General features: G+C 40.5%; 2 protein-coding genes across 2 annotated transcripts; one reads left to right on the top strand and one right to left on the bottom strand.

The window, feature by feature from the left end:
- Positions 1 to 20: 20 nt before the first annotated feature.
- TDG (thymine DNA glycosylase) lies at positions 21 to 13123 on the top strand. The gene is made up of 10 exons (XM_054167906.1): positions 21 to 134; positions 3170 to 3318; positions 5888 to 6117; positions 6581 to 6650; positions 8176 to 8311; positions 8392 to 8474; positions 8568 to 8662; positions 10158 to 10329; positions 10665 to 10793; positions 10894 to 13123. Exons 1-10 carry the CDS (start codon positions 112 to 114, stop codon positions 11031 to 11033), a joined length of 1227 nt encoding a protein of 408 aa, XP_054023881.1. The 5' UTR covers positions 21 to 111; the 3' UTR covers positions 11034 to 13123.
- Positions 13124 to 13499: 376 nt separating this feature from the next.
- Positions 13500 to 25339, bottom strand: GLT8D2 (glycosyltransferase 8 domain containing 2). Its single transcript, XM_009908341.2, has 9 exons — positions 25299 to 25339; positions 24598 to 24693; positions 22856 to 23021; positions 22025 to 22142; positions 20652 to 20736; positions 17256 to 17368; positions 16435 to 16601; positions 14762 to 14874; positions 13500 to 13840 (listed from the first exon to the last, which is right to left on the bottom strand). Exons 1-9 carry the CDS (start codon positions 25315 to 25317, stop codon positions 13668 to 13670), a joined length of 1050 nt encoding a protein of 349 aa, XP_009906643.1. The 5' UTR covers positions 25318 to 25339; the 3' UTR covers positions 13500 to 13667.
- Positions 25340 to 25954: the final 615 nt, after the last annotated feature.

Here is a 25954-nt window from a genome sequence, read left to right as displayed (position 1 = left end):
TGACGCGGTGCTGCCCGGCAGGTCGGTGGGGCGCAGAGGCGCGGGGGGAGGGGGCGCGGGGGGCGACCGGCGACAATAGTCCCATCGGCGCCGGAAGGCTCCGCGCCCGGCATGGAGGCCGAGGAGTTGGGCAGGTACCAATGGGAGCTCGGAGTCTCATTTAGGCCTCCTATTTGGAATCGCCCTTGCCGTCTCCGGGAGGAGAAGGCCGAGGGGAGCCGACTCCGGGCTGTGGCGGCCCCCCACGCTTCCTCCCCCATCCCTAAGCTAACCCTGGGCACAAAGCGGGATAGAGGGGAGGTGCTCCCGGGTCGGATGTGGGAGGGGGCGCGGTGAGATGGGCCCCGAGCCATGGGGCGGCCCTCCGCCCCGCTGAAGGAGAGGAGCGGAGTGCAGTGGGTGCGGATGGAGGCGTTGGGGTGCGATGCCGGGTTTGTGTAGCCCGAGTGAGCGCCGAGGGAGGTGCCTGGAGCGGGAGCTCTGCGGGAAATTTGCGGGGGTTGGTGGTCGTGCGACGGGGATCTGCGGGCGCTGGTGTGGGTAAAGCGAGAGTGATGTGCGGTGGGGACCTCTGGGAAGGGGGTGCATGTGTTTATTAGGGAGTGGGAGAAGGAAGCAAAGTTGTTGCGTGCTCTTGGGGAGAACGTTTGTGGATGGCCTGGGCCGGGGTAAGCGCTGCTTGTGTGCCTGGCTTTGAGGTTTTGAGGAGGCGTTGTGCTGTTGAGGTGGCCCTCTGTGTGTGGAGACCGCTGTGCAGTGCACAGTGTGGAGGAAGGCAGCCACGGTATGAAGGGGCGTCTGGGTTTGTGGGGGCTGTGGTGAAGACGAGACTCGCTGTGTTTTATAATACAAGCATACACATGCTTGGGGTAGAGACCTCTGTGTGTAGAGGTGGATTTGTAAATTGGTTAATACTTATTACAGAGGGCATATCTTTTTGTCTTCCCTTTTTATTCTTCTTTTGTTTAATTTTTAGCATGAACTGAAAACAGAGTTTAAATCACTGCCTTGACCTCACAGAACTGAACATAGTTATTTAACTGTTCTGTAATACATACATCACTAGCAAACAATTGTGTTTCTGAACCAACACAAGAGAAGTTACCTAAAAAATGTATGTGAGGGTTGGAGATAGCCATAAAGACTTTCTCATCTCATTACCATCTGGTTAGAGGACTTGTCCATGAGACAGTGCAATTTTTCCTCTATTTAAAGAGGATTTTATTTCCTCTATGTAAAGGAGAATTCATATATGCATAAAATAAGAAGGAATGTATTACAAGAAGACATCTGATCTTGGATTAGTAATTTCATATCTCTCTTACTCTCTCTACTCTGTATAATTAAACATTTATTACATTACAAACTGGGTTCTACATGTCTCAGTTATGTTTCCCAATACAAATCTGAAGATCAGTTTTGTTTGGTTCATTAATAGCACAAGTATTTTATGTAAAATGGAACTCTTCTGAAAGGGGAGGTTGAGGTATTTACTGTACTTTGAAAATCTCTAGTGACTTTGTTGGGCAATTTCTCCAGGAATCTGCCAGAACCATGTTCAGATCTAATCTTGATTTGAGGCAGGTATTTGGTTCAAAATCAGTGGCCTGATCACAAGACTGCAGGCTGGTCTGACAGAAATCTGACTTGCAGTGGGATTATTAAATACCCATTGTGTGATACAGAGTGGTCCTTTCTTTTGAAATTAATAGAATCATAGAATAATTTAGGTTGGAAAAAAAACTTTAAGATCATCAAGTCCAACCATTAACCTAGCATTGCTAAGTCCACCACTTAACCATGTCCCTTAGCATCCTATCTACACATCCTTTAAATAACCTCCAGGGATGGCGACTCAACTGCTTCTTCAGGCAACTTGTTCCAATGTTCAACAACTCATTCATTGAAGTTCTTCCTAATATCCAATATAAACTTCCCCTAGTGCAACTTGAGGCCAGTTCCTCTTGTCCTGCCACTTTTTACTTGGGAGAAGAGACCAACACCCGCCTTGTTGCAATCTCCTTTCAAGTGGTTGTAGAGAGTGGTAAGGTCTCCCCTCAGCCTCCTTTTCTCCAGACTTCAAAATCCCAGTCCCCTCAACTACTCCACACAGGACTTGTTCTCTAGACCCTTCACCAACTTGGTTGGTGTTCTTCAGACACGCTCAAGCACCTCAATGTCTTTCTTGTAGTGAGGGGCCCAGAACTGAACATGTGGCTGTGCTGGGATGCTATTTGCCTTCTCGGCCATGTAGCCAGTTTTGGCCACACTTCCATGTACCCAAAAACTATTTGGTCTTTCTATGAATACATTTGACATAATAAAATATTTCCTGAAAATGTACTGTTCACAAAATCTTTTCCATGTATTTTTATCACAGTGGAATTTATGGACAAGAAGGCAGCTGTGTAGGTAGAAGGGAATGACAGCATGAAGCAGGAGTTTATATTGGGGTGTGAGGGCTGTGTGTGACTAATAAATCTGCGAAGCAAAAGAGCTGTATATGGAAAAATCTTTGTGCATGAAAGGAGACTGAATCTGTATGTGAACACTTCCATGCAAAGTGTAACATTTGTGCTGGGATCCAGTGTGCAATAACTGGACACCATCTGCTGTGCAATTTGTTAAAGCTGGTTAGTAATCTGTATAGTATCTAATGCTGTGTGTATTCATAGTGCTGTGTGAGCCAGAATGATTCATCAATTGTATATCTTATCAGATAGATTTTCTGAATGTTATACCAATTGCTCTAAAACTTGGGAAACTTAAAGTCAAAATAGTTTTAACTTGCTTCTGTTGTATGTTGTCAGTATGTTTCTTAGACATTTTGCCTTGGTAATGGGTGCTAAGGAGTGTTTTTACAGGGGGGGAGGGGGAAAGGGGGAAAATCTCTACACTTGACTTCAAAACGTTGTGTTTCTTCCACAGTATGGTAATCATGAGAGAGCTGTACTGTTAATATTGGATTTAACATCCCCTGATACTAGCTGAGCAGTCAGACTGCTTAGTGGGTTTGGGTAAATTACAGCCTTGTAACAGAATCATTTGGATAATGTAAGGGCAGTATATGCCAGCCTTGATAGCATTTGATGTGCACAGTCTACTTGAAACATGGCTGGATTTCTAAATTGTTGATAAATTGTGTTTCTTTTTTTTTTCCCCCTCCAAGATACTACGCGTATCTTCAGCAAGCTCAAGCGTTTTACACGTTTCCGTTCCATCAGATGATGACTGCAGCGCCGAACATGGAAATCATGACAGAGCAGCCGACTCTAGAGGGCGTTCCAGAGCCGAACATTGCTCAGGAGCCTCCGAAAGGTAGTTTGATCGGATTGTGCTACTTGAGTTAAAACGTTAGTAATTGATTGGGGGAACAAAGATTATTGATCTTAAACTGCTTCTTAGGATGCATTGGATTTTTTTTTCTTGATGTTGATGAATTGTATTCTTCAAATAACATTTTGTAACCATATGATTGAAAGTTACTTAAAAGTGATAGTTTTCACATTGTTTAGTGTCACAAAATTATCTTGTTCAAGGAAAAACAGATTTTTGTTTCAACAGATAAACATGTTGGGTTTAGCTGATTTCATGGGGTTTAATACTATGCTGGATGAGTTTTCTTTTTAGAAGTTCAAAACACATAGATTTTTCTGTGTCTTCAGAAGTACAGTGTAATACTGTTTAGTCAGTATTTTTGCTCGGATGGTGGTTTAGTGTGTTATAATAATCCCAGATAGTGAACTGTGTTGTATACACTAAGGATTGTTTGATGTTAGTGAGGCTTATTTAAACAAATACAAACAATGCTGCAAAGTGTCTTGTATGGGACACAAGTTTTGTACTTTATGCATTTGTACGTTGCCCTTCTCTCCTCCCACAAAGATTTTGTACTTTCTATTAACCACGCTAAGAAGAGATCCCTTGTTCTGTTACTCTTATGCTTGCTCTTTAACACATCAAAAAGGCAGTGATTTCTGCCATGCACAAATTCCGATTCTACAAAAAATAATTTAATATTTAGCTCTCTGCACCAAGGTAACCTATCAGCCAACTCATGCAGTGGCACCGCTTGTTTAAGTGTCCTTTGATAAGCTTCAGTTTTTCGTTTTTACTTGTAATGCTTGGCCAGACAAAATCTTAGGAAGAAGACCTCCGGTTTAAAAACAGTTGCAACAGCAGGCAATCTGACTTCACTTTCAAGTGTTTTTAGACAGCTATTACGGACTGTTACGAAGCTGCTCCCTAACTTTTACAAGAATCAAAAAGCTGAGTAAGGCCTTCAAAGGCAGTCCAGCTACCCACTGCGATAAAAAAAAGTAAAAGTTGTAGGGTTATCATCTAAAAGGCTGCCCTGGAATTGTTCCTGTTTCATGACAGTGTCTGGCTGGTAGGTACCTGGTCAACATGAGAGTTGGAACATTATCCTGCTTCGTGTGAAATACATCCAGCTTGGAGGAGTCAGACTATCTGTGGCATTTTGCCGTCACATGAGAAACCTCCTCATTCTTCAAGGAGTAGGAAAGAAAAACTGCCTATGCACCTCCCCAAGCCTGTGCCATTCTAGTCTCTTCTTCATTGTAACTACACTACACCTTGAGTACTGTTGGCTACTTTTTAAGCAGCTGCTCCAAAAATGTGGTGGGAATTTCACATGACTTTGTCCTTCTTGTAGCAAAACTCAGTGCAAGCAAAAGAAGCTCAAAAAAATGTTTGCAGACTTAGGGTGGTGCCCTCATATCCACCTTTTTTTATTTCTTAACTGAGGGAGAGTTTTAAAGTAATGGATTACCTCAGCTTGGTGATTGCTGCTGAATCTCTTTTCATACTTCTGAAGTTGTGTTCTGCAACTTGACATTGATAATGAACGAGAATAGAGAGCAAATCACCCTATCACGGGTGCTCGTGTCATGAACAGCACCTATGCTGGTTGGATCTCTATAAGCTTTAGATGAGGAAGTTTAAAATGAGTGAACAGTGACTACTTCATGTTTTGTAAATAAAAATTAATGTTTGATGTCAGTCATTCAGACTGAGAGCTCCTGAAGCTCTCATACATTACCATGCTATACGATGCACTGGTCAGTATCTCTGTAAACAATGAGATGTAAATAGCTTACCTAATGTTCCGCCTATGAATTTGTGTTCCTGACAAGCTGATACTTTACACTGCAGCTAATCCATGAGACTTCTTGCTTTTGACATGCTTGTGTGGTTTGTTCAGTATGTTAGGTATCTGTAAAAATCAACCCTCATATTAACTAGCTGAAATGTGAATAGTACTCTAGAACTTACTGTCACATTCCTTGGAACCAAACTTTGACGTTCTGGCTTATCCAGCAAGAGAAACTAAACTGTTTCCAAAGGATTGTTGCATACAGCATGTAAACAACGTAACTAGTCATGAGCTTATTTTCTTTGGCCTGTGAGTTGTCTGTGGTGCAAAGACAGCACCCAAGCTAGGTCTGTGTTGACTCAGAAAAACTGACATTCATCTGATAATTGTTTAAATTAATGAGTTTTGAAGGTTCTTTCTGTGTCCAGAACAAGGGGACACAAGTCTCAAGCTGCACCAGGGGAAGTTTAGGCTCGAGGTGGGGAGAAAGTTCCTCACTGAGAGAGTCATTCGTCATTGGAATGGGCTGCCCAGGGAGGTGGTGGAGTCACCGGTCCTGGAGGTGTTCAAGAGGGGATTGGACGTGACACTTGGTGCCATGGTCTAGCCATGAGGTCTGTGGTGACAGGTTGGACTCAATGATCTTTGAGGTCTCTTCCAACCTTAGTGTGGCTGTGATGCTGTGTGATACTGTGATTTAGCTTAGTCCTGTTGTATATCCACGTTGCAACATTAGAAATGTACAAAAAGGATATTTACTGTGCATTTCAGAAGTTAAAAAGGGAGGAAGAAAAAGAAAAGCCAAAGCAACTGAGCCAAAGCAACCCAAAAAGCCTGCTGCTAAAAAAGAAAAGTCCACCAAGTCAAAAGGCAAACAAGAAAAGATCACAGACACCTTTAAAGTCAAACGAAAAGTGGATCGGTTTAATGGTGTGTCTGAAGCTGAACTGCTCACCAAGACATTACCTGATATTTTGACCTTCGATCTGGACATTGTAATAGTAAGTAACTCACAAGATTAGGTAGAGAAGTGAATAGTCTGCACTCGCTGGTTATGTCTTGCATTCCTTCATGCTTACCTATATTGCTTACAGAGCAAGATTTTGCAAGATAAAATACACAAACTGTTTCCTGTGTGTAGTGCTGCTCTGCATTTTCTCTTAGAAATCACAGTAACTGTTTCTAATTTCTGAGAAACCTAAGGCTTATGTGTAACACACAGTCATGAGAGGTGGCTACTTGATATTTTATTTACTGGAAGTGTTACACCAGTGGCTGTAAAACACTGTCACCTGCTCTTCTGACCTTGCACATCTAAATGAGACTTTGCTATAAAATTGTCAGCTTTTAAAAATCATCATGGACAGTACCATTTAACACAGTTTTGTTTATTGACAGTAACTTGATTAAATTCCTGACTAGCAAGCCACGTTGTCATTATTGAAGTGTCTGGTGTCTTTGTAGATTGGCATAAATCCTGGCTTGATGGCAGCTTACAAAGGACATCATTACCCTGGACCTGGAAACCATTTTTGTATGTTTTTGGTTTTCTTTCTTCTCATAGAATTTGCAGAACTTTGTTAGAGCTTCTGGCATTTTAATTTAAGGGGTTTGGGTTTTGTACTTTTTGGATGCAGAGAAGATTTTTCTTTGAAACATCCAAGATTTATTTAAATCTCTAACTGTCAGATACCATACATAAAATGGAATAAAAGAAGAATAGTCAGTGACTTTCAGTGCAGGTTTAGAATTGTCATGTAAACACAGCATTACCAAGTAACTTCTTGGGCCATTAGTATGCAGCATAAGGAGTGAAAAAAAAATAATCTATAGTACCTGAGTTATCAGGGGCAAGCCAATAAGCATCAATTTTTGATACAACACACATTTTTCCCCAAAATGCATTTCACTAAGCTCTCTTCTGTTTCCATTTATTCATCTCTTCTGCACAAGCTTTCTAACTGATGAAAAGGCAAAACTTACTGCCTTTTCCAGCAGGCATGTGCATCTAGCATACCTGAATCTCCAAGCAGATAGTGTTTCCCAGATATGTTTCCATTTTAAGTATCATGTCTTCAGTACAGTCTCATAAAGGAGGATTGTACCTGAGCTCTGTTGAAATGGAGACCCCAACCCCTTTGTCTAAGTGCTGAGCTGTGCTGCCCTCTCCTTGGAGGTGTTCAAGGCCAGGGTGGATGAGGCCTTGAGTAGCCTGCTCTAGGGGAAGGTGTCCTTGCTTATGGCAGGGGGTTGGAACCGGATGATCTTGAAGGTCCCTTCCAACCCAACCCATTCTGTGAATCTGTGAAATGCTCTGGTTTGCATGCTGGGAGTCATTCCAGCTGTGGTAGTAGGGAACTAATTTGCAGCCCTGTGATACTCCAGCCAAAATGCTTCTGGTGTCCACCAGACTTGTAAATCAGGCATGAGTATTTCTCTGTTTTGCAAACCAGCCAGCCTAACAGCCAAGCCTCCTCTACCAAAAAAGCAGACTAGATATGCATGCTCTGACAAATCCATGTGTTCATGACCTTCCTGAGTCATTAGGATCTAGCCCTGGTTAATTTGTGCTTAAAACATTGGCAGTGCACATCATCCAAACTATACTTTTAGACACTAAATATGAGTGCAGGATGTCAGTTGGCTCTGTCACAGAGGCCCAGAGCAAGGAGAAGCAACAGTAAGGCTGTAAAAGAAAGCTGACAGATTGTGTTTGCCACATTCTTTCCCACAAAATCCATACTGATCACATTCATACCTTGCTTAAGTGAATCACAGAATCTAAAGCATTTAGAAAGACAGACTGGTTTCCATACACAGGATCATGGTGGAAAAAAAAGTTCCTGTTATTTGTTAGGGATTTTCTGTCCTCTTGTAGTATTTTTGGCTATTTTGCAAGGAATTTTAAACCTTTCTGCACTGGTAGTCTTCCCAATCAATGGATGTTCTGTTAACATAGATTCTTCCTTTAGCATTCTGGTGCTCTGATGGTTGAGGGGTTTTTGGTTTTGTTATCTTTTCCTTAGAAGAAAATAAATGCTTATCTTCCTACTTCACAGGGAAGTGTCTGTTCATGTCTGGTCTAAGTAATGAACAACTGAACCATATGGATGACCACACCTTGCCACATAAATACGGGATTGGATTTACAAACATGGTTGAAAGGACAACACCTGGAAGCAAAGACCTCTCCAGGTAGGATAACAAGGGAGAGGGTGGTGCTTCTTACAGGAATTAATAGTTGTGATTATAATTTTGAGTACTTTCTCTTTTAGCAAAGAGTTTCGGGAAGGAGGGCGCATTCTGATGCAGAAGTTACAGAAGTATAAACCTCGTATAGCAGCTTTCAATGGAAAATGTGAGAACCTTCACTTCTAAATCAGTTTGTTCTGCTTGTAGCTGCCTCTTTTTTTCTTTTTTGGCCACTTATCCTATCCTATTTTCATCTTAGGTATTTATGAAATTTTTAGTAAAGAAGTTTTTGGAATAAAGGTTAAGAACTTGGAATTTGGACTGCAGCCACACAAGGTGCCAGATACAGAAACTGTAAGTATAGGTGCTGAGAAACAAACCAGGGCACTGCCTTTTGGTCATTTCAAAACTGTGTCTCAGGACTTGCACACTTAAGATAACGTTAGAGTTTGTCCAAAGGGCAAGGGATGTGAAAGGCTTTTACTTAAACAGAGAAAGCGGAATAGTGCAAATTTTCAGACATCCTAAATGCAGCTCCTTCAGGCTTGCAGACTTTATTTGGGAAATGGTGTGCTATATGGTTAGTACTTCAGTGCATTCTCTGAGAACTATCTGAAATACAAATAAAACATATATGCTTTTATGATAACTATTTTATTCTTTCATGGGATTGTGTGTGTCCAATTCCCAGTATGCTGAATTTTGATACCAAGTGTGACTGTAGTGCCACAGTGGGGGAGAAAGACTAGTAAGTCCATCCTTGTGCTGTTATGTGCTACAGCTAGAGCATTACTGGATCTGGGCGTGCCCAATTACTTCCATCAGACTCAGCTTCTTAAACTGATTTGCTGCTCGAAATTAAATTGGACACTTAAACCAGTTTGATGCAGAGTGCATTACTCATAGAAATCTCTGCTGGAAGATATCTCAAGAGACCAGCTATGTATCATCACAAATAGGTTTGTTGAACCTGTCCTTATAAACAGGTTAAGGCAAGGCAATTTCAGTGCATGTGAAGGTAGCTTATTCCACAGCTTTGGTACCTTGCCAGTTCAAAAGTTTGGCTTGTTTCTGGTTTTCTTTCTATCCCAGATTACTAGTGCTGCAAATTCAGGTTCAGTTGAAGCTGTCCTTCTCAAAAGGTTAAGTGAAGAGCCTGAAGAACCATTGGTGATAAAGTGCTTGCTTCTTAAGTAGCTCTTAAGGACTTTCTGAGTAGATATGTTTGCGAGAAAGAGAAGTGGTCTGCTTTACAAGCACTTGTTCATAAATACTACATGGTGATAAAAACAGTGGATATAGTTCCTTCCTCCTGAACTAACTTTGTCTTAAGTTAGGGCTGTTGGCAGCATTTGAGACACGTAATGTGGCTTCAACCACACTAACCCTGGCAAGCATGATGCAGACACACTTGGCCAGGAACCCAGGCTAATTAATCTGTGGTGCCTCCCCCATACACATGCTGTCATGTACTCTCTTGGGGACTTTCTGGCTCAGAGCTCTGCTTGCTCAGGGAAATCCAGGGTGCGCTGCACTCTCTGGCATACACTTCTAAATTATACTTGCTGTAACACACACTGGTACTGCTTCTCCTCCTGCAGCACATAACTGGTGAAAATTGTTCCTGCTTCAGCAGCTGATAATCAGCCCCTCTACTCAGGGTAAGACATCTAGCTGGCCAAGAAAAATGAAAGGTTTGTTTCATCATGTTCCATAACCACCTGTGGCATTAGCTGAAGTTTGTACAAAGGGTTAAGACAGTAAGCTTAACTGTTAAATTTTGGTGCTCTAAATATTAACTCATAGGTCAGGGACAAGTAATGCTATTTTACTTGCTTTCTGTCTCAAGCTCTGCTACGTTATGCCATCATCCAGTGCAAGATGTGCTCAGTTTCCTCGTGCACAAGATAAAGTTCATTATTACATAAAGCTGAAAGATCTAAGGGATCAGCTGAAAGGCATCGCACCAAATACAGAGGTGCAGGAGGTGCAGTACACGTTTGACTTGCAACTTGCACAAGGTATAGTGCCTATTTCATTAATCCTTTATTAAAACAGCATAGTAGCTATTTTGTTAATACTGTATTAAAACCTAGTGTAGTGTGAGAGACAACTATCTGATTGCTGAGCAAAAAGAAATGAATGTAAGGGGAGGGGGAATATGTGCCATCTTCTTTAAATATCCTGGAGTCCAATTACAGATTCCACTCACTCTTTCATACAGTCAGAACCACCCAAGGGGAACAGGGATTACCTTGCAGAATGTTTGGCTGTGTTTTCAAGTGTTCTCTGGGAAAAATGATCAAAGAGCATTTTTCTTCTGAATATTAATGCTTGAGGTCTCTTCTTTCATCAGAGGATGCTAAAAAGATGGCCGTCAAAGAAGAAAAATACGATCCAGGTTACGAAGCAGCATACGGAGGAGCTTACTGTGATCGCACACCATATGGAAGTGAACCGTGCAACTTCTCTTCAAACGGATCTGGTAAAGCGCAGTGCCCGGGGCATTGTCTGTAAACCATTACTTACAGGTAGTTCGGTGCCATCAACTGCATTTTACAAACTATTAACTCTGTTTGTTTTAGCAGCAGGCAATCCACAGTACTGTGAGGGGGCATCCTTTGGTGAAGTTCCTAATGGACAATGGATGACGCAGTCCTTCGCAGACCAGATTCCGGAGTTCAGCACTGGTGTGACACGGGAAGAAGAGGGAAGCAGCACGTAAGAGCTGTTTCTGCTCAGCTATGCATACAAGCTGCAGTTTTAATGCAGTGATCAAGATTGGTACCTCGGTTCTCCAACTGAAGCATTTTAATAGTATTTTATCTCCCCTAGGTATTTTATTATAGTCCAAAGTGAGTGTGTGGTAGGCTCAAATCAATGAACTAGGTCATTTTAAGGAACTGTCCAAACTTTTTTAAAAAAAAAGTTAGCCCTTTTTGTATATGAGTTTTATACTTAATGTACACCATTTCTTGCTGGGTTTGTCAGATTGCTTTTTCATCTGTGAAGATTTCTTTGGGGCGTTAATTTTATTCCATCAGTCGCACTGTAGTAGTAACAGCTGCAGTATACCTTTTACTGATGCCTCAAGATTTGGCTCTCTCATAGTCCTTTTATATCCAGAAGGGCAAATGGGAAGTATACCCTTATTTTACATTAAGTGGTGATTTTAATCCTGCACAGTTAAGCAAATTGTGCTTTTTAATTCTGCCTTTTACCTTCTTAAAGTGCAGAAAGATGTGTACTGCAGGTGTTAAGTACTGAGTATTTTCTGTGTGGGGGAAAAAAGAGCTCCATTGGTTTAGTGACTGGACCATATTCAGGATTAACAGAGTGGAGATATCATCTCAAGTCACAGCACTGGGGAAGAAACTTTATGTTGTACAGGACAGGGCCCAAACATTACAGATGAGCTGACTTAGGGTAATGTGTCTCTACCACTGCATCTCTTTTTCCCTTAAATTCCCATGTCAGGAACTTTAAAACAAACGAAAAACACACAAAAAAACCCTAGACAAAAATTACAACAACAGAAAACAAACCAACCCGTGCCAACAATGGTGGTTCTTGAAGTCTGTGACATTTAAACTCTCTGTCATTTCTGTGTCACTAGTCTTTTTGCCTGACCTTTTAGCAGGAGACAAGCCCTTTGAACAGGTCCCATTGCAGGGAATTGAAAGACCACATTCCCTGTAAAAACTGCATCCAGCTACATTGTGTACATCAGGTACAAAGAGCACAGGTTTACAACTTAGCAGTTTTTAACTCCCTTCTCTTCAGTCTGTTAATACCTTAGAGGATGTTCTCCTTATTCCTCTTACAAATGAAAAATACTTAGTAAGTTAAATGTCAAGGCACTTGTTCCATGAACAGAAGTCAGCTGTAGAAGCTGCAGCTTTCTTCTGAGGAGCTTGCTTAAATGCTACATGCTTTTGGCCAATATCAGTGACTGAGAAAGAAATGAGATTCCATGCTTGTGCCTACCCACCATCTTCTTTCCCTCTTTTGTCACGAGGAAGAAATGAAGTAGAAGCAATAAGCTGATCAAAACATTAAGGTTTTGATGATCTTATGACAGTAGGTGCTTCACATACTTGAAAAATAGATACAAACAGTATCTTCACAATCCATGCTGGTCAGGTATTCCTGTACCAGTGTATTTTACCCTCTCCTCACAGCCAGTGACAGTTGTCACACGTTGAGTGTAACTGGTTAGCACAGATTCTAATCCTGCTGTATTGGCTCTTGCTGAGATCACACACTGTCAACCTGTTGTGAGGCAGGCATGATGTTTACAGTTTTCTTCCCAAATTATGTGGCTTAATTCTGAGCATCTTAAATCAAGAGAGTGTGCATTATGATTCTGATTGTGTTTATTAGCTTCGGCATAAAGCTGTCCAGTATATTGTCAAAGAGGTATAGGACTTGTCTTGTCTGTTATTTAAAGTGTACTGTATCACGTATTGCTGTTTACATGGACATTTTCCTGCAGGTGCTCAAAGTATCTTGCATCAGGGATTTGTTACAACTTAATTTTATTTTTCAACAAAACTAGAAGCATGTAATTATCACTGCTGAGTATGTAGCACAGTAGGATGTAACTACTGTAAGGCTATCCTGTTGGAAGGGAAGGGAAAGGTCTCTTCTCTAACAGACTCACCTACCAGGTTATCGAAGTATAAAATACAGTTACGTGTACAATGACCATTCCACTAACTCTTGCAATTCTATGTGTACTCCCTCAGAACTGGTGCTCTTTCATTACAGTAATATGAAAGTTCTTACTCTGTCTTATCAATGTTTCAGAATAAAATCAGGAACTGTAGTGTGGTGTCTTACAACATGCTTTTGCATCTTCCTAGCAGGGGTCTGAATGTACTGCAGGATATGCAATACGCTGAAATGTTGCAAAACAGTCACCATGCAACAGGACTCAGTAAGATGCTGCCTAAGCTTTCCTACCAGGCTGTCCATTAGGGGCTGGACAGCTAAAGCCACATTCTATGTAATATTGCAAGTACTTCCTGTGTAGATTTTTCTGCCAGCAGACAATGGAGTCTTATTTATAAAGACCTTACCTTAAAACATGCTGTCTGGCACTGAATTTTAATGAAAAGGCTTCATTGTCAAGTAACAATCTTCCTCACCTTATGTGAAAGTCAAGTCATTCTGATCCGTGCAGCCATAACTCCAACCTCCCTCTCCAACCAGAAGCACACAAAACTGATGGTCATTTATTAATATATTTAACAAATCCTTTGTCATCTAAAAATCAGTTAATTATACAGCACATTGCATCTCGGACTGTTACATACTGCAGAACATAGTGTGTGGATGCATTTAAGTGGTTTCAATATCAGCTCTCAGGACGAGTTAATTTGAACTTCCCCGAAGGGTCAGGAATAAACCAGTTTTCCCAGAGATCAGTGTGAATGCTAGGATAGTCCCAAGGTTTGTATCTCCCATTCCAGTGAAGTAATTTAGCTTCTTGAAGAAAATGCTCTGAGTAACGGGTATCAGGACTCCAACCTGCAGGGGTAGATGATCAAAAAAGAATATTATTTTTCTTTTAATCCATGTCTTAATAATGAAGGACACTATAGAGGGAGGGAAATTCACTTATATTTTTATGATCAGTATGGTTTCACCTATTAATAGCCAACTGCTTGTATGACAGTGGCTTTCTTCAGCTTCATGCCTCTAATGCTGCATCACAAAAAATCCCAGCAAGTTTCCTTTCTCTTAACACTTTTACTGTCTTGGCAGAGCTGGAGTTAAAAAACCCACAAGCACCTTTTTCTGTTTATTTCACTATCTCAGCTAAGCCATTACCTTTTTCCAAGGCTCATACACCATCCCCAGGTGAAAGCTAACTGCATCCTCCAGAATGACAGACAAAACACTGCCAGGCATCCCCTCTTCTGCCACTCCTCTGTACCTACTGAAAGTGTCTGATTTTTGAAAGTCTGACTCTATTCAGGTCTTTCAGATACTATTTCCATAGTTTATGACAATGGAGGTTAGTTGGCTGGTTCCTCACATGCTGCTTTGTCCTGGGTATTTGTTGGCTTTATTTTTTTCCCTTTTTTAATCCAATTTTGTTACTATATCAGGGTTTTAGGGGGCAGGGAGGTGGTATTTGGGGGGGGAAGTTGGGGGTTTTGGGGGGTTTCTGTGGGGTTTTGTTCGGTTGGGTTTTGTTCTTTTTTTTTTTTGCATGGGAACAACTATTTTGTTTGCTTGGCCTTTACTTGAGGTTATTTGCATAATGGCACCTGTGGGGAACCACCACATTCTGCCCTACTCTGAAGAGCACAAGACTAAGCGTTGGGAGGAAGCAGGGTTCATATCCTGTGGATCTGAGGTACAAAGTAATGCAGGGTCTTATGTCGGAATCTTACAAACCTCTCACTTTATTTAGTTCCACTGCAAATGGTGAGAAAAACTTACCAAGATGCCTTATGTGCCACATAGGATTAATAGCAGAATACTTTCCATGAAATACTATCAGCATTGGAGAGGTTGCCACGCCTCCCCCAAGGGTGCTGCTATAGAGGTTTTCTCTGCAAGTGGAAGAGAAATAATAATCAAAACCTCAAAGAATCTTTAGCACAAAAGGCAGAAGATTAAATAGTATAGCAAAATTCAAAATCAATTTGAACAGACTAGTTTTCAGCATTCTTCCTAATGCTGTTAAAGAGCTAGTTTGTGCAACTCCAGTTCCTGTTGTGTGAATTGTTGCTACCAAGCAAAATCAGAGTCAAACCCAACATCATGCCACTTAACTTCTACACACTTCCTGGTCTATAAGGCTGACAAAATTCACAATAGAAAAGAAGTTACAAGGAATCAAATGTGGTTCAGCCTGGTTTCTCAAGGAGATGTATGTTTACATGGGTTTCATTCCCTCTTCCCCTTTTCCCAGATTTTGAACCTTTAAATTAACTTCAAATCAATTTTGCTGAAGTCTAGTTAATATAAAGTAACATCTAAAGGATGTTGATTTCCTATGAATTGTGTGGTAAAACCAGGGCCAGATAAAGCCAAATGACCGTTAGGAGAGGCATTAGGAGTTAGCAGCCAGATGTGTGGCCACAGTGTGCATGAGGCCTGGCTGTCCAGTCAGCATATTGGCAAAGCCACCCCCAGCTGCGGGACATTGTGCCACTCACCAGCCCAAGATGGAAGGAACCTTGGAAGTACTGAGAAATGCTTGGAGACCACAGAACAGGAAAATCATAACCTCCCCTCAAAACTGGATTTCAACTGCTAAGCAACATATTTCACTGTTATTTCAAATTCCAGCTAAAAGCACCACAAACATGTTGAGGTGTAAAATCAACTGCACAGATAAAATTTGCAGTAATATGGAGGGTTTTTTCCAAACTTACAAAGCACAATAGCTTGTCAACATCTGTTACACAAGCAGAATAAGAGACATTTGGCTTTCCATTCCTTCATATGTTTATCATTTGTCTCTCAGCCTCTCATTTCTGAAACTAACAAGCAATGGACATAGCCCAAGAGCACACAAGCTATTCAGTTTCAGTTTAGCCCTAGCAAATTTAAATTTAACCCTTTGCAGAGAAAGAAAATGTCAAGTTTGCAAATACAGGCTAACAGTGAACTAACATAAAAAAACAAACACTGATTGCCTCACTGTGTTGTGACTTACTCCTGGTCAATGCCAAAAAGACATCTTTCATGTCAAATTTCATTAATCTCTAGAAAATTAAGTGTTTGCTGTTGGCATTTAAGAGATACATGTCCAATTACAGCGTGGCTGATGTTACAATAGGAGAGACCCCACACAAACAAGGAAACATTCCTCCTTCAAGCCAGCCTCAGGATGGGAAGATTGTAAGCAGCTTTCTCCCCAGTGAGATTGGTCACCCAGAACAAGAAACACATGTTCTCAATGTCCATCAGGATTAAGTGTGGGTTGTGATTAAACAGGACACTAACATTCCAGGTGGCCATTTCATGGTACACAACTGGTCAGATTTAAGCAGAGGGAAATTCTGGAACAAGAGTTACTTTGCTTGACAAGATCTCAAAGAATGAGTGCTTGGAGTTAAAACTGCAAACAGCATTGAAGTGCAAAGCTAGATTTTTACACATACTCTACATTTCTTTGCATCCACTTTTCCAACTGCTTTGTAATCCGTTGATGTTTCCATTCAGTCATGTTAGCAACAATTACTCCAGGATTAAAGGAGCAGGTGCTGGGGCTGATGCCAAGATCTCTAATCGCTTGCTTTCTGTAGTCCAGGAACCCCATGTACGTGTTCTAAGAAATAAAGAGTATGTTTATCCCCCATGTATCCCTGTGAAGACAGGTGTAAATCCATCCCTCTATCACTCACATGGAGACTAAATACTTGCTCCCAAAGCTGAGTTTCTAAATGATGGTTACTTGTCTTGATTCCTATATGATACAAGGCTGAGAGGCAGGATATCTCAAGCTGCTGAATTTTTTTCCACAGTATTGTTCCATGTGAGTTTAATAAGGCTCTTCCCTCACCCACAAGTTTTCATTTCCATAGCTTAGTCTAAATGATGCAGCATCATGCCTCAGCTCAGGAACTAGCCTTTAAACTTGCTTTCCAAAGTTTCTTTCCTAATTTATGTAATACAAGTATCATATATTCTGTCTTCATTAGATGTTCCATAAGAGCTCATTATCTACTGACAGCAAAATACAAAACATAATTTAGTAGAATCCAATGAACAACAGAGATTTAAATTATTATGGGTAACAACTCTGTGCAGCATTACGGAGTTACTATGAAAAGTAGTTCTTAATTGCCTGTAAAACTATTACCTATATATATACATATGTATGTATGTAACTAACTTCCACTTTGGGGAAAATGCATATAATCATCATCTTACATCTGTGGGTAAATACAATCCTTATTACAATTTCAAAATGGCATCTTACCTGCATCCCTACACTTCTAACCATTTCATGAGTAGAAGGCAGATCACAGTCATCTGAGAAAGCTGCAGCGTGTCCAGGAGCCAGCTTAGTATCGTAGAGTTCCTGGATGTCACCTGATAACAGAAAGGTCAGAAGTGTAAAAAGAAGCCTGTATCACTGCTACAGAGTCGATAGATCACTTCTGTTCTCATATATGTTCCTTACAAACATACCAACTTCAGGGAATACCCCAGATATTAATGAAGGCTGAATGTTGTAATATGGCACCATTTTCAAATTTGAGTCCTGCACCTGATGTCTGAAGTCTATCTTTAGATACTATTATCAGTATTCAATACATCCATATTCTGGCCTCAATGTTCAAAATCAGCTACAGGAGAAGTCAATTACACTAAAGAAGTCTGGTTACAAAGTTTGTTCGTAGAGCTTGCTTTTAGAGAGCCACAGGCAATTCTTCTGAGCCTCTTCAAGTCCCACAAGGTGCCACTTCAACTCCCTGCACAGATCAGTTTTTTCCCAGCGTTACTGTGTTTATGCCTCCTAATAAGATACCTAGATTCCTAGCACTGCCCAGCTGAAATGTGCACGCTACACCTCACCTTCCCTGCTGGCTTCACAGACCACCCATCTCCTTCCTGGCAGAAGGAAATAATGTAACACATAGCATCTCTCTCATCACCACTAGCACATACCCATGATGTGACAAAATGAGTGTGTTCAAACCCCTTACATCCACCAGCTCTGCTGCTGGGCATGGGTCAGTCACAGGCAAGATGAATTATCTTGGAAGGTCACATATGGCCCAGCAGCCTGAGGTGAGCTCATTAAAAACCTGAAAACATTCCTCATACTGCAAACACTGGAACTACTATTTCTGAAATGCACAGGTACCATGAGTCTGAACTCAGCAGCCTGTTGGAAAACTTGGTTTAGGAGTCACATTCCACCAAGAAACAGAATCTCAATTAATAGGACATTTAATTGTTAAAGCTCAACATGCCTTGCTTAGTATTTTCTGCTGATTCTAAATAGTTTCCACTTTTCAAAAGAACACCCCCCCAAAACAAACAAACACACCATCACAAAACCCCCACGGCTTTCTAGGCTGACACCCCAAGTTCAGCATAATTAATTCTCACTGCTTTGCAGAAAGCAAGGACGGAGAAACAATCTCGAAGTTAAACCTCGAAAACCCCATTAATTTTATCCTGTCACAAGTCTCATTCACTCCCATTGCAGCGACACCTGACAGCACAGTCTCACATTACAGCTGACGCGTGGAGAGGCTGCCAGAACAGGCTCCCTCCTTCCCTCATGTCCATTCCTGTTCCCCTCTTCTGGGCCCTAGGATAGCACGGCCCAGGGGTGAGCAGGATAGGCTGGCTGAAGCAAAGCGGGGGGGGAATATTTTTTTTTGTCCTAACAGTCTTCCGATAGGTCAGCCAGCTGAATCAGCTTATTCTGCAGCTGCACAACTGTAGACAAGACACAAGTAACAGGAGCTGCCTGGGGACAGGAGAGGCCACTTACACCAGCAGCAGTGGACCATGAGCTGTAACTCGAAACTGCACCTTTATCCTGCAGCTCCAGAGCATTATTTGATGACATAAACTGACACCCTTAGTGAAAGAGAAAGCCCTACCTCCCCTCTTCTAGCCACACCAGAGGGGTCAGTCAGGCTGAAAGTAATCACATTTCTGAGGAATGCCTGGGCAGGTGTAAGGAAGGATGCAGAGGGAGTGGTGGGCTCAGTCTAAAGCACTCATGAAACTGGAGTAAATGAAGAGCTTAAGACACCTTCAGAGAGTTAGAGCAAAACCAAAAAGCAGAGACAGCCACTGACAACACGTTGAAAACCTGAAGTCTACTGCAAATTAAAATGAGGCAGGAAGTGCAGATTAATCATATTTTATGGAGCAGCTAATAGTGGTCCCTTAAAGTGCAGATGTTCTGCAATCTGCCACTAAAGAGACAAAACTATAAAAAGGTGCAGAGAAGCAGTGGAGACTAAAACTATATGTCTGTCATAGCTGTATTCACTGATCTTAATGTTCTTACTGCAAGACTGATTTAGGCCAAGAAGTTTATTATAGTTGCATTTGGTCCTTTCCAAAGGAAATTTAACAAGGATAGAGAAAATTTTTTTGTTGACCCTGAGTGCTGGGTCTGGCTAGGATTGAGTTAACTTTCTTCAGAGCAACTCTTACAGTGCTGTGATTTAGATTTTTTTACCTAAACAGTACTGACAGCATACTAATGTTCTAGCTTAGGCTGAACAGCGGTTGCACAGCATCAAGGCTTCCTTAGTTTCTCACACTCTGCCCCTGCAGTGAATGGATTGGTGTATAACAGTTGGAGAGGCCCCAAGCAGGCAGATGATTCAGAAATAATCAGAGATTACATGCCATATAACATCACTCCCAGCAACAAAAGGGAAAAGATGGGGCCCTGGGGACTGATGGACATCAGTCTACCCACTGGAGGTGTGAGTGATCACCTTCACATCACTTGCTTTATTTTCTTCTCTCTTCCACTTATCAAACTATTATGTATTCATTTGTTTTATCTTGATCCTCAAGTTTTCTGGCATTTTTTTCATCCTTACCTCCTCCCCCATCCTGCAGCAGGTGGGGATGGAGGGAAGTGAGCGAGCAGCTGTGTGGTGCTTTGCTACCCAGCAGGGTTAAACCACAACACCCTGATTAGAACAAATGTTACAAAATAACAGTAAAATAGTATGATAAAACAAGGAATGACAACAAAACTACAGAGAAAAAAACTGTACTGGGAAACAGCAGATTAAACAAATGTAAATCTCCATAGACTTCCTTGTATGGAAATAAAAAAGAAATATTTTTCAGGATTTCAATGTGTTTCAACTGCTCACAGTTTCTAGGAACTCTGAAATCTTTGAGTGTGATTCTGCAAACTGCTATGGATTCTGAGCCGAAGATGCTCAAAATCATATTTTAAGTGTTTGGAATTTTAACCCTCTTAATTGAGTAAAATCCTCTTGCTCTCAAGAGCAGCAACTCTGAAAAGGAACTGCTAGCATCTGGGGAAATTTGAATCCTAGCAGGAAATGCGTATCATATTCTTAATAAATATTGTGGCATCTAAATGAAATCCATGCTATCTTCCAGAAATCAAACAGATTCACTTGAAATGACACACATACATACAGCTTTGATCAAAATCAGCTATTCAAAGGATATATGGACAGAATTTCTTCTTCATTTTCCTTTAAACAAACAGATTATTTGCAGTTTGCCCAGGGGCAACATTCCAAGCAGCTGCCTCAGTTTCCACTATGTCTCATATTTCCAAATAACTGTAAAAGCTGCGATAACTTGGATTTTAATTCTGCTAGAAGCTGCTTTTCAGGTGACAGCTTACCTTGAACAATGATATCATCATCCAAATAAATTACTTTCTCATGTTTCTGGATAAGTAAAGGAAGATAAAATCGAACGAAGTTCAGCTATCAAACAAAAAAAGATAAAGGCTAAATGGTGAAGCTGTTTAATGTAGCAGTCTCAGCCATCTGTCTCTATTGACAATCAGGTTTAATTTTTCTGTTCATCAAGCACTGCCCAGTGATCACTTGTTTCCCACCCCTCACCTTTAGAGTATCTTTACTAGCATCTCGAATCCATTACTAGTATTATTATTCATCCCTGTTTTATTTACCATGGCCCTAACCAAGCAGCCCAAACCAGCTGCTTTTTCAAAGAATCATTTAGGTTGGAAGGGGCCTTTTGCGACCTTCTCCAATCTCTCTTCTCAAACAGAGCAAGCTCAAGCAGGCTGGGGGGGACATGCCCAGCTGGATTTTCAATATCTCCACAGATGGAGATTTAATTCATGCCCATTGCCTTTTGTCTCTCCCCTCAGGTATTTGTACACATTGATAGGATCCTCCTGAACCTTCTCCAGGCTGAACAGTCTCAGCTCACTTAGCCTCTCTTCATTTAAAAGATGCTCCAGTCCCTTAATCATCTTCGCAGCCCTGTGTTGGACTCACCCCAGGAAGCCTGTATTTTTCTTGTACTGGGGAGCTCAGAACTAGGCACAGTGCTCCACATGCAGCATTACCAGTGCTGAGTAAGGATCACTTTCCTGGACCTGCTGTCAATGCTCTTCCTAATGCATTTTACGACTACATCATACAAAACACTTCAGATTAAATAGTGACATCATTACACTCTATAGGAATGATTTGACCAGTGAGCATTTTCTGGTGGTGCTACATCTTTTTCAGGTAAGAAGATGAAAACTACATGTTATTTAGGATGAGGGGAAAATCTGGATTTTATTTTGGCATTACTATGTTCACTGTTTTGATCCCTACTCCTTTCCTAGTAATTTCTAACATCTGACTTGCCTTTTCTGACAGCCAGTAATATTAGTCATTAGCTTCTGAATTAACCCTGGGCACAAGCAGAATGCAGCCAACTCAGCATTACAGCATTATGGAGGCACTAAGACCACTATTAGATCTTCCCTCTAATAAATTGTGAATGTATTCTCAAAGATAGGATGCATTCAAGTTTATGCCACCAAACAATGAGGTCACTGCAAGACAGGTAAGTTGAAAGGAGCTTGTTATAATGCACTTTCCCTTCGAGTGAGGGCATAACACTTAGACCTGAAATGGTTTTCCTGGCTTATAACCCCCTGTGTAATGTAATAATGATCTAGGACATTTTAAAGCCTGTAATAAGCATTAGAAACCCTGAGAATTTGTCATGTGGTTGTCTTTTACTCACAGGTTGCAGTAGCTCAGGACGTGATGCATCTTGTCTGATTTTTCCTTTTAGTACCATAGGGTTGAATTCCACAATCTTAAATTTTATTTCTTTCAGTTTAGAATTTTCAATCCATTTTCTGTGATAAAATGGAAGTGATAAAAGAGATGTTAAGTGTGTCATAAGTACTTCCAATACTAAATCCACAGGCTCACAAGAGTGTAAAGAGACCTTAAAAGCTCACTCAATGTATTCTATCCCAATACAGACTCACATCTAAAGCTTTTGCACACTTTTTTTTTTAAAGAACAGGTTAAATAAAACAGTAAACAAAGCAAAAAAAACAAACAACAAATCCAACAAAGCAAACACCCCACCAGTGCCTAAACCAGAGATTCTACATGTTGCCCAAACAACCAATATTTCACCATTGCTAGCATTAAATTTCTAGGCTTTCTTGCTAAAGATTACTTTTTCTTATCCCATCTACTATGCTTTTGAAGCAGAGGTTAGTTTTCTCCCTTTTACAGTTTTACACCCCTCAAGATGACCACCACATCACCTCCTATGTTTTCTTTAGACTAAATAGATTTTTTTTTCCATTATTTTGTCAGATTTTTTTGACACCATTGCTTATTTTCTTCTCTGACCTCTCTTCTAAATCCTTCCTGAAGGCACCTAAGCACATTTTTTTTTTCCTGCTGTGTTAATAAGGTCTGCAAGATCAAAAAAAGTTTCCTCACATCTGGGAGGGCTTTTCAGGGAAAAGTTTTCCAAACTCCATGTTCATGCTAAGGAGAACAACCACTTGGTCCTAAGCACATCATAAAACAAAACAAGGCTTGTACATACCGAATATGTGGGATGGTAGTCTTCAGCCCAACTATGTAGAACAAAACATTAGCCTCTGTGTTGCTGTAGATGCTACTGATAGCTGCTACAGTTGCACCCATTCTGCCCGCAGCAGCGCAGACTACGACTGGGATTTCTTCTGTTTCCTCAGGAGTCTCCAAATCAACTACAAGAAATAAAACTATGCATTACAATAGAAATCAGAAATATTTTTCTATCAGATTTGGTTCATAGGAATGAGTATGTAGTTCCATAAGCAGTGGAATCATATCACAATCACCCCATTTCCTTACTGCATCCTATACACATCTGCATATGACAAGTATGAGCTATGGCTAACCCAGAACTACATGCAGGTTGACTGGACTGTTGGATGCCTCCAAACAGAACATATGTCCTGTTTTCACTGGGACAGAAACCTAAGTCAACTATGCTCTGCAGGCCGTTAGCAGTTTTGAGTCAGCCAGGGCAGCTGACTGGAGTTGGCTTGTAAGTGTATCACATACCATAAATGTCACACTCATTATAAGGGCAGAAGTATTGCAGAAGATAGGGTGGAAGTGTTTCTGCCCAGGCTCTTCCTGAGGACTGCCTTCCCATTTATCCTTACTGCACATTTTCTGGGCTGAGTGTAACTTTATAGACTTTATACAACCATTGGTATTAGTTTTAAACCCACAGGTGTTCTCTGCTTTTCCTGATCACCCTTTCTCTGATGGAAAGGAGTAATCAGGTGATAAAGCATCTGCTACAATTTAGCCCCAGATATGGGCTAAACATAGACAACATATAACTGAGTTCTCAATATGGGCCACTCAGCAGGGGCACAGTTCAGCCTGCCCTCCAGGTAGCTGCTTGTTCACATGAAACTTGAGTAAGTTTTAATACTTTTACTTCTCACTTATATTTAATACAAATTGAACAACAGGTTCCAAAATTATCACAGGAAAGAGCTAACTGGAAGAGACGGCGCAAATGTATGAACGTCACTTCTTTGGGAAGCAGACTGGAAAGGAAGAGTGCAAAATTTTGCAACAGCAGGAAGTTGTTATTGATAAGAGGACAAAAATAAAATATCTGAACAATACTAAATAGGTTCACATTTCTGCTAAGGAAGATTTTATCCCAAGCACAATTAACTTATAGAACTTATATGGATACATTCATACCAGTTAAAACATAACCATTAAACTTATAACAAAAATATACTGGGGGGAAAGTCATACCAAGACAGAGTTTGTTTACCTTGGGAACAATAAATAAGCTATTAGTATAAACATTTTTTTACTGGTAAAACCATGACAACCTTTCTGGGTTTCTGTGATCATGAAAATTCCAGCAAAATCTTTCGCTGTAAATTATGTCAAGATTTGGTGATCTACCTGAAATAAATAGGCAGACCAAGAAGATTCCCAAAGGGGGCAAGGTGTGAACAAAGTTTATTATCACTCGACAACTCCAATACTGTTCAGCAGAAATAAGGATATACTCCACAGAATATATCAGTGACATCTGGATAAAAATCTGAATCAGAATGACAAATCTTAGTCATTATTATTGATCTCCTACTATTTTGAGTAATTCAGAAGCAAAAAATTTGGCATCCCAGACTACACGCAAGGGTGAGTAGCTCATCCACGGCAGGGTAAATAGGACTCACCAAGTCAAAAAGCACTGCCCAAATGAAGAGAAAAGGAATATAAAACAGGAACAGAAAAGAAACAGAAGTGTAAGTAATTTACCTGTTTCATTCTTTAGTGCAGATGGCATTTGGTGAACTTTGTTATACAGAATGGCACACACAGTTAAGACAACAAGTAACAGCAAGATCTGGTTAACTGAAACAAAAGGAAGAGTTTGTTAACAATTAGTATAACAGCAAAGGGAACAAAGGTTTGAACTATTTCAATCAAACTGTCAAGAACTGGGCATACAAATAAATTGAAATTGGTAAACATAACTCAACAAACTTGCATCATTTTAAATCAGGTGAGGAAAGAGCCCATTGACTTCAGAGTAATTTTGGTGCCTAAATGAAGGCACACACCAGTTCACTTTCAGTCACTAACCCTGACATTTGAGGAGAAGCCTACATTTCTTGAGACCACCCCTCAACTGGGTGCATGAACAGGATTAATGTGTAGAGTTCTGTAAAAATGCCAGGTTCAGTGCTCTAGGCACACAACCCACATGGAACCAGCAGCCACCTGCACTTGCTGTGAAATTCCAGACCTCCCAGTCTCATGCAGTAAAGCAGTGAGTGTTTAAAATTAACGGGATTTATGGCTGTATTTATCTGACTTAGATAACAGGGAAAGGCTTATTTGTATACTTAGAGTTAAGCATAATTTAGCAAAGCTAGAACTATAAATTTGCAGGCAACCGTGACAACAGTTTCGTGATAAATCACATTCGACATTTCTCTCTTCTTTCATTTTCTTACTTTTCTTTAAAAGAGCCATGTGTCCTGTTGGATGAGCACTGTGACCTGTGGCAAAATAAAAATAGGAAAATAATTTAAAGAACAAGAAAGAGAAAAGTCACCAATACCACCAGTGAATACCAGTTAGTCATTTCAGAGATCAGGTTTTATACCATCAAATTTTACTGTGGACCTGGTAAAGTAAAACTATTTGTGTAAATAACTTTTGTTTGATCAAATAACTAATATTCTGAGCCAGAATTCTTTCCTATTTTAATTTAAGCTACTAACAGGGTGAAAAGAACAGCATTTTAATGAATTCCATCCAGTCTCCAACATCAGAATAAGTAAGATTTTTTAAAACATATTTTAAAGTCATGTGCAAAGAATTATTAAAACATGCACTGATTTAATTAGTAAATACATTTACATTTATATCTGATTTAATCTAAAACACAAGTAACAGTCACAAATACTAATCTCTGTCAGAATTATGTTCCCAAACACATGGGACTTTTATTCTGGATTGGTGTCTTTCAGACTGTCAGAGAATTTCAGAGCATTAGTGGAAATATTTTCGAGCAGCAGAATCCTTCTGCTTATAGTAAAGGGGGAGATGGTGCAATGTGGCTTGTATTTAAGCACATTATTGTGATGCTGAAGAGAATGAGGCAAAC

This window comes from Dryobates pubescens, chromosome 15, assembly GCF_014839835.1.
Source record: "Dryobates pubescens isolate bDryPub1 chromosome 15, bDryPub1.pri, whole genome shotgun sequence".
Lineage (NCBI taxonomy): Eukaryota > Metazoa > Chordata > Aves > Piciformes > Picidae > Dryobates > Dryobates pubescens.
This window is presented reverse-complemented; position numbering and strand designations above follow the sequence as displayed.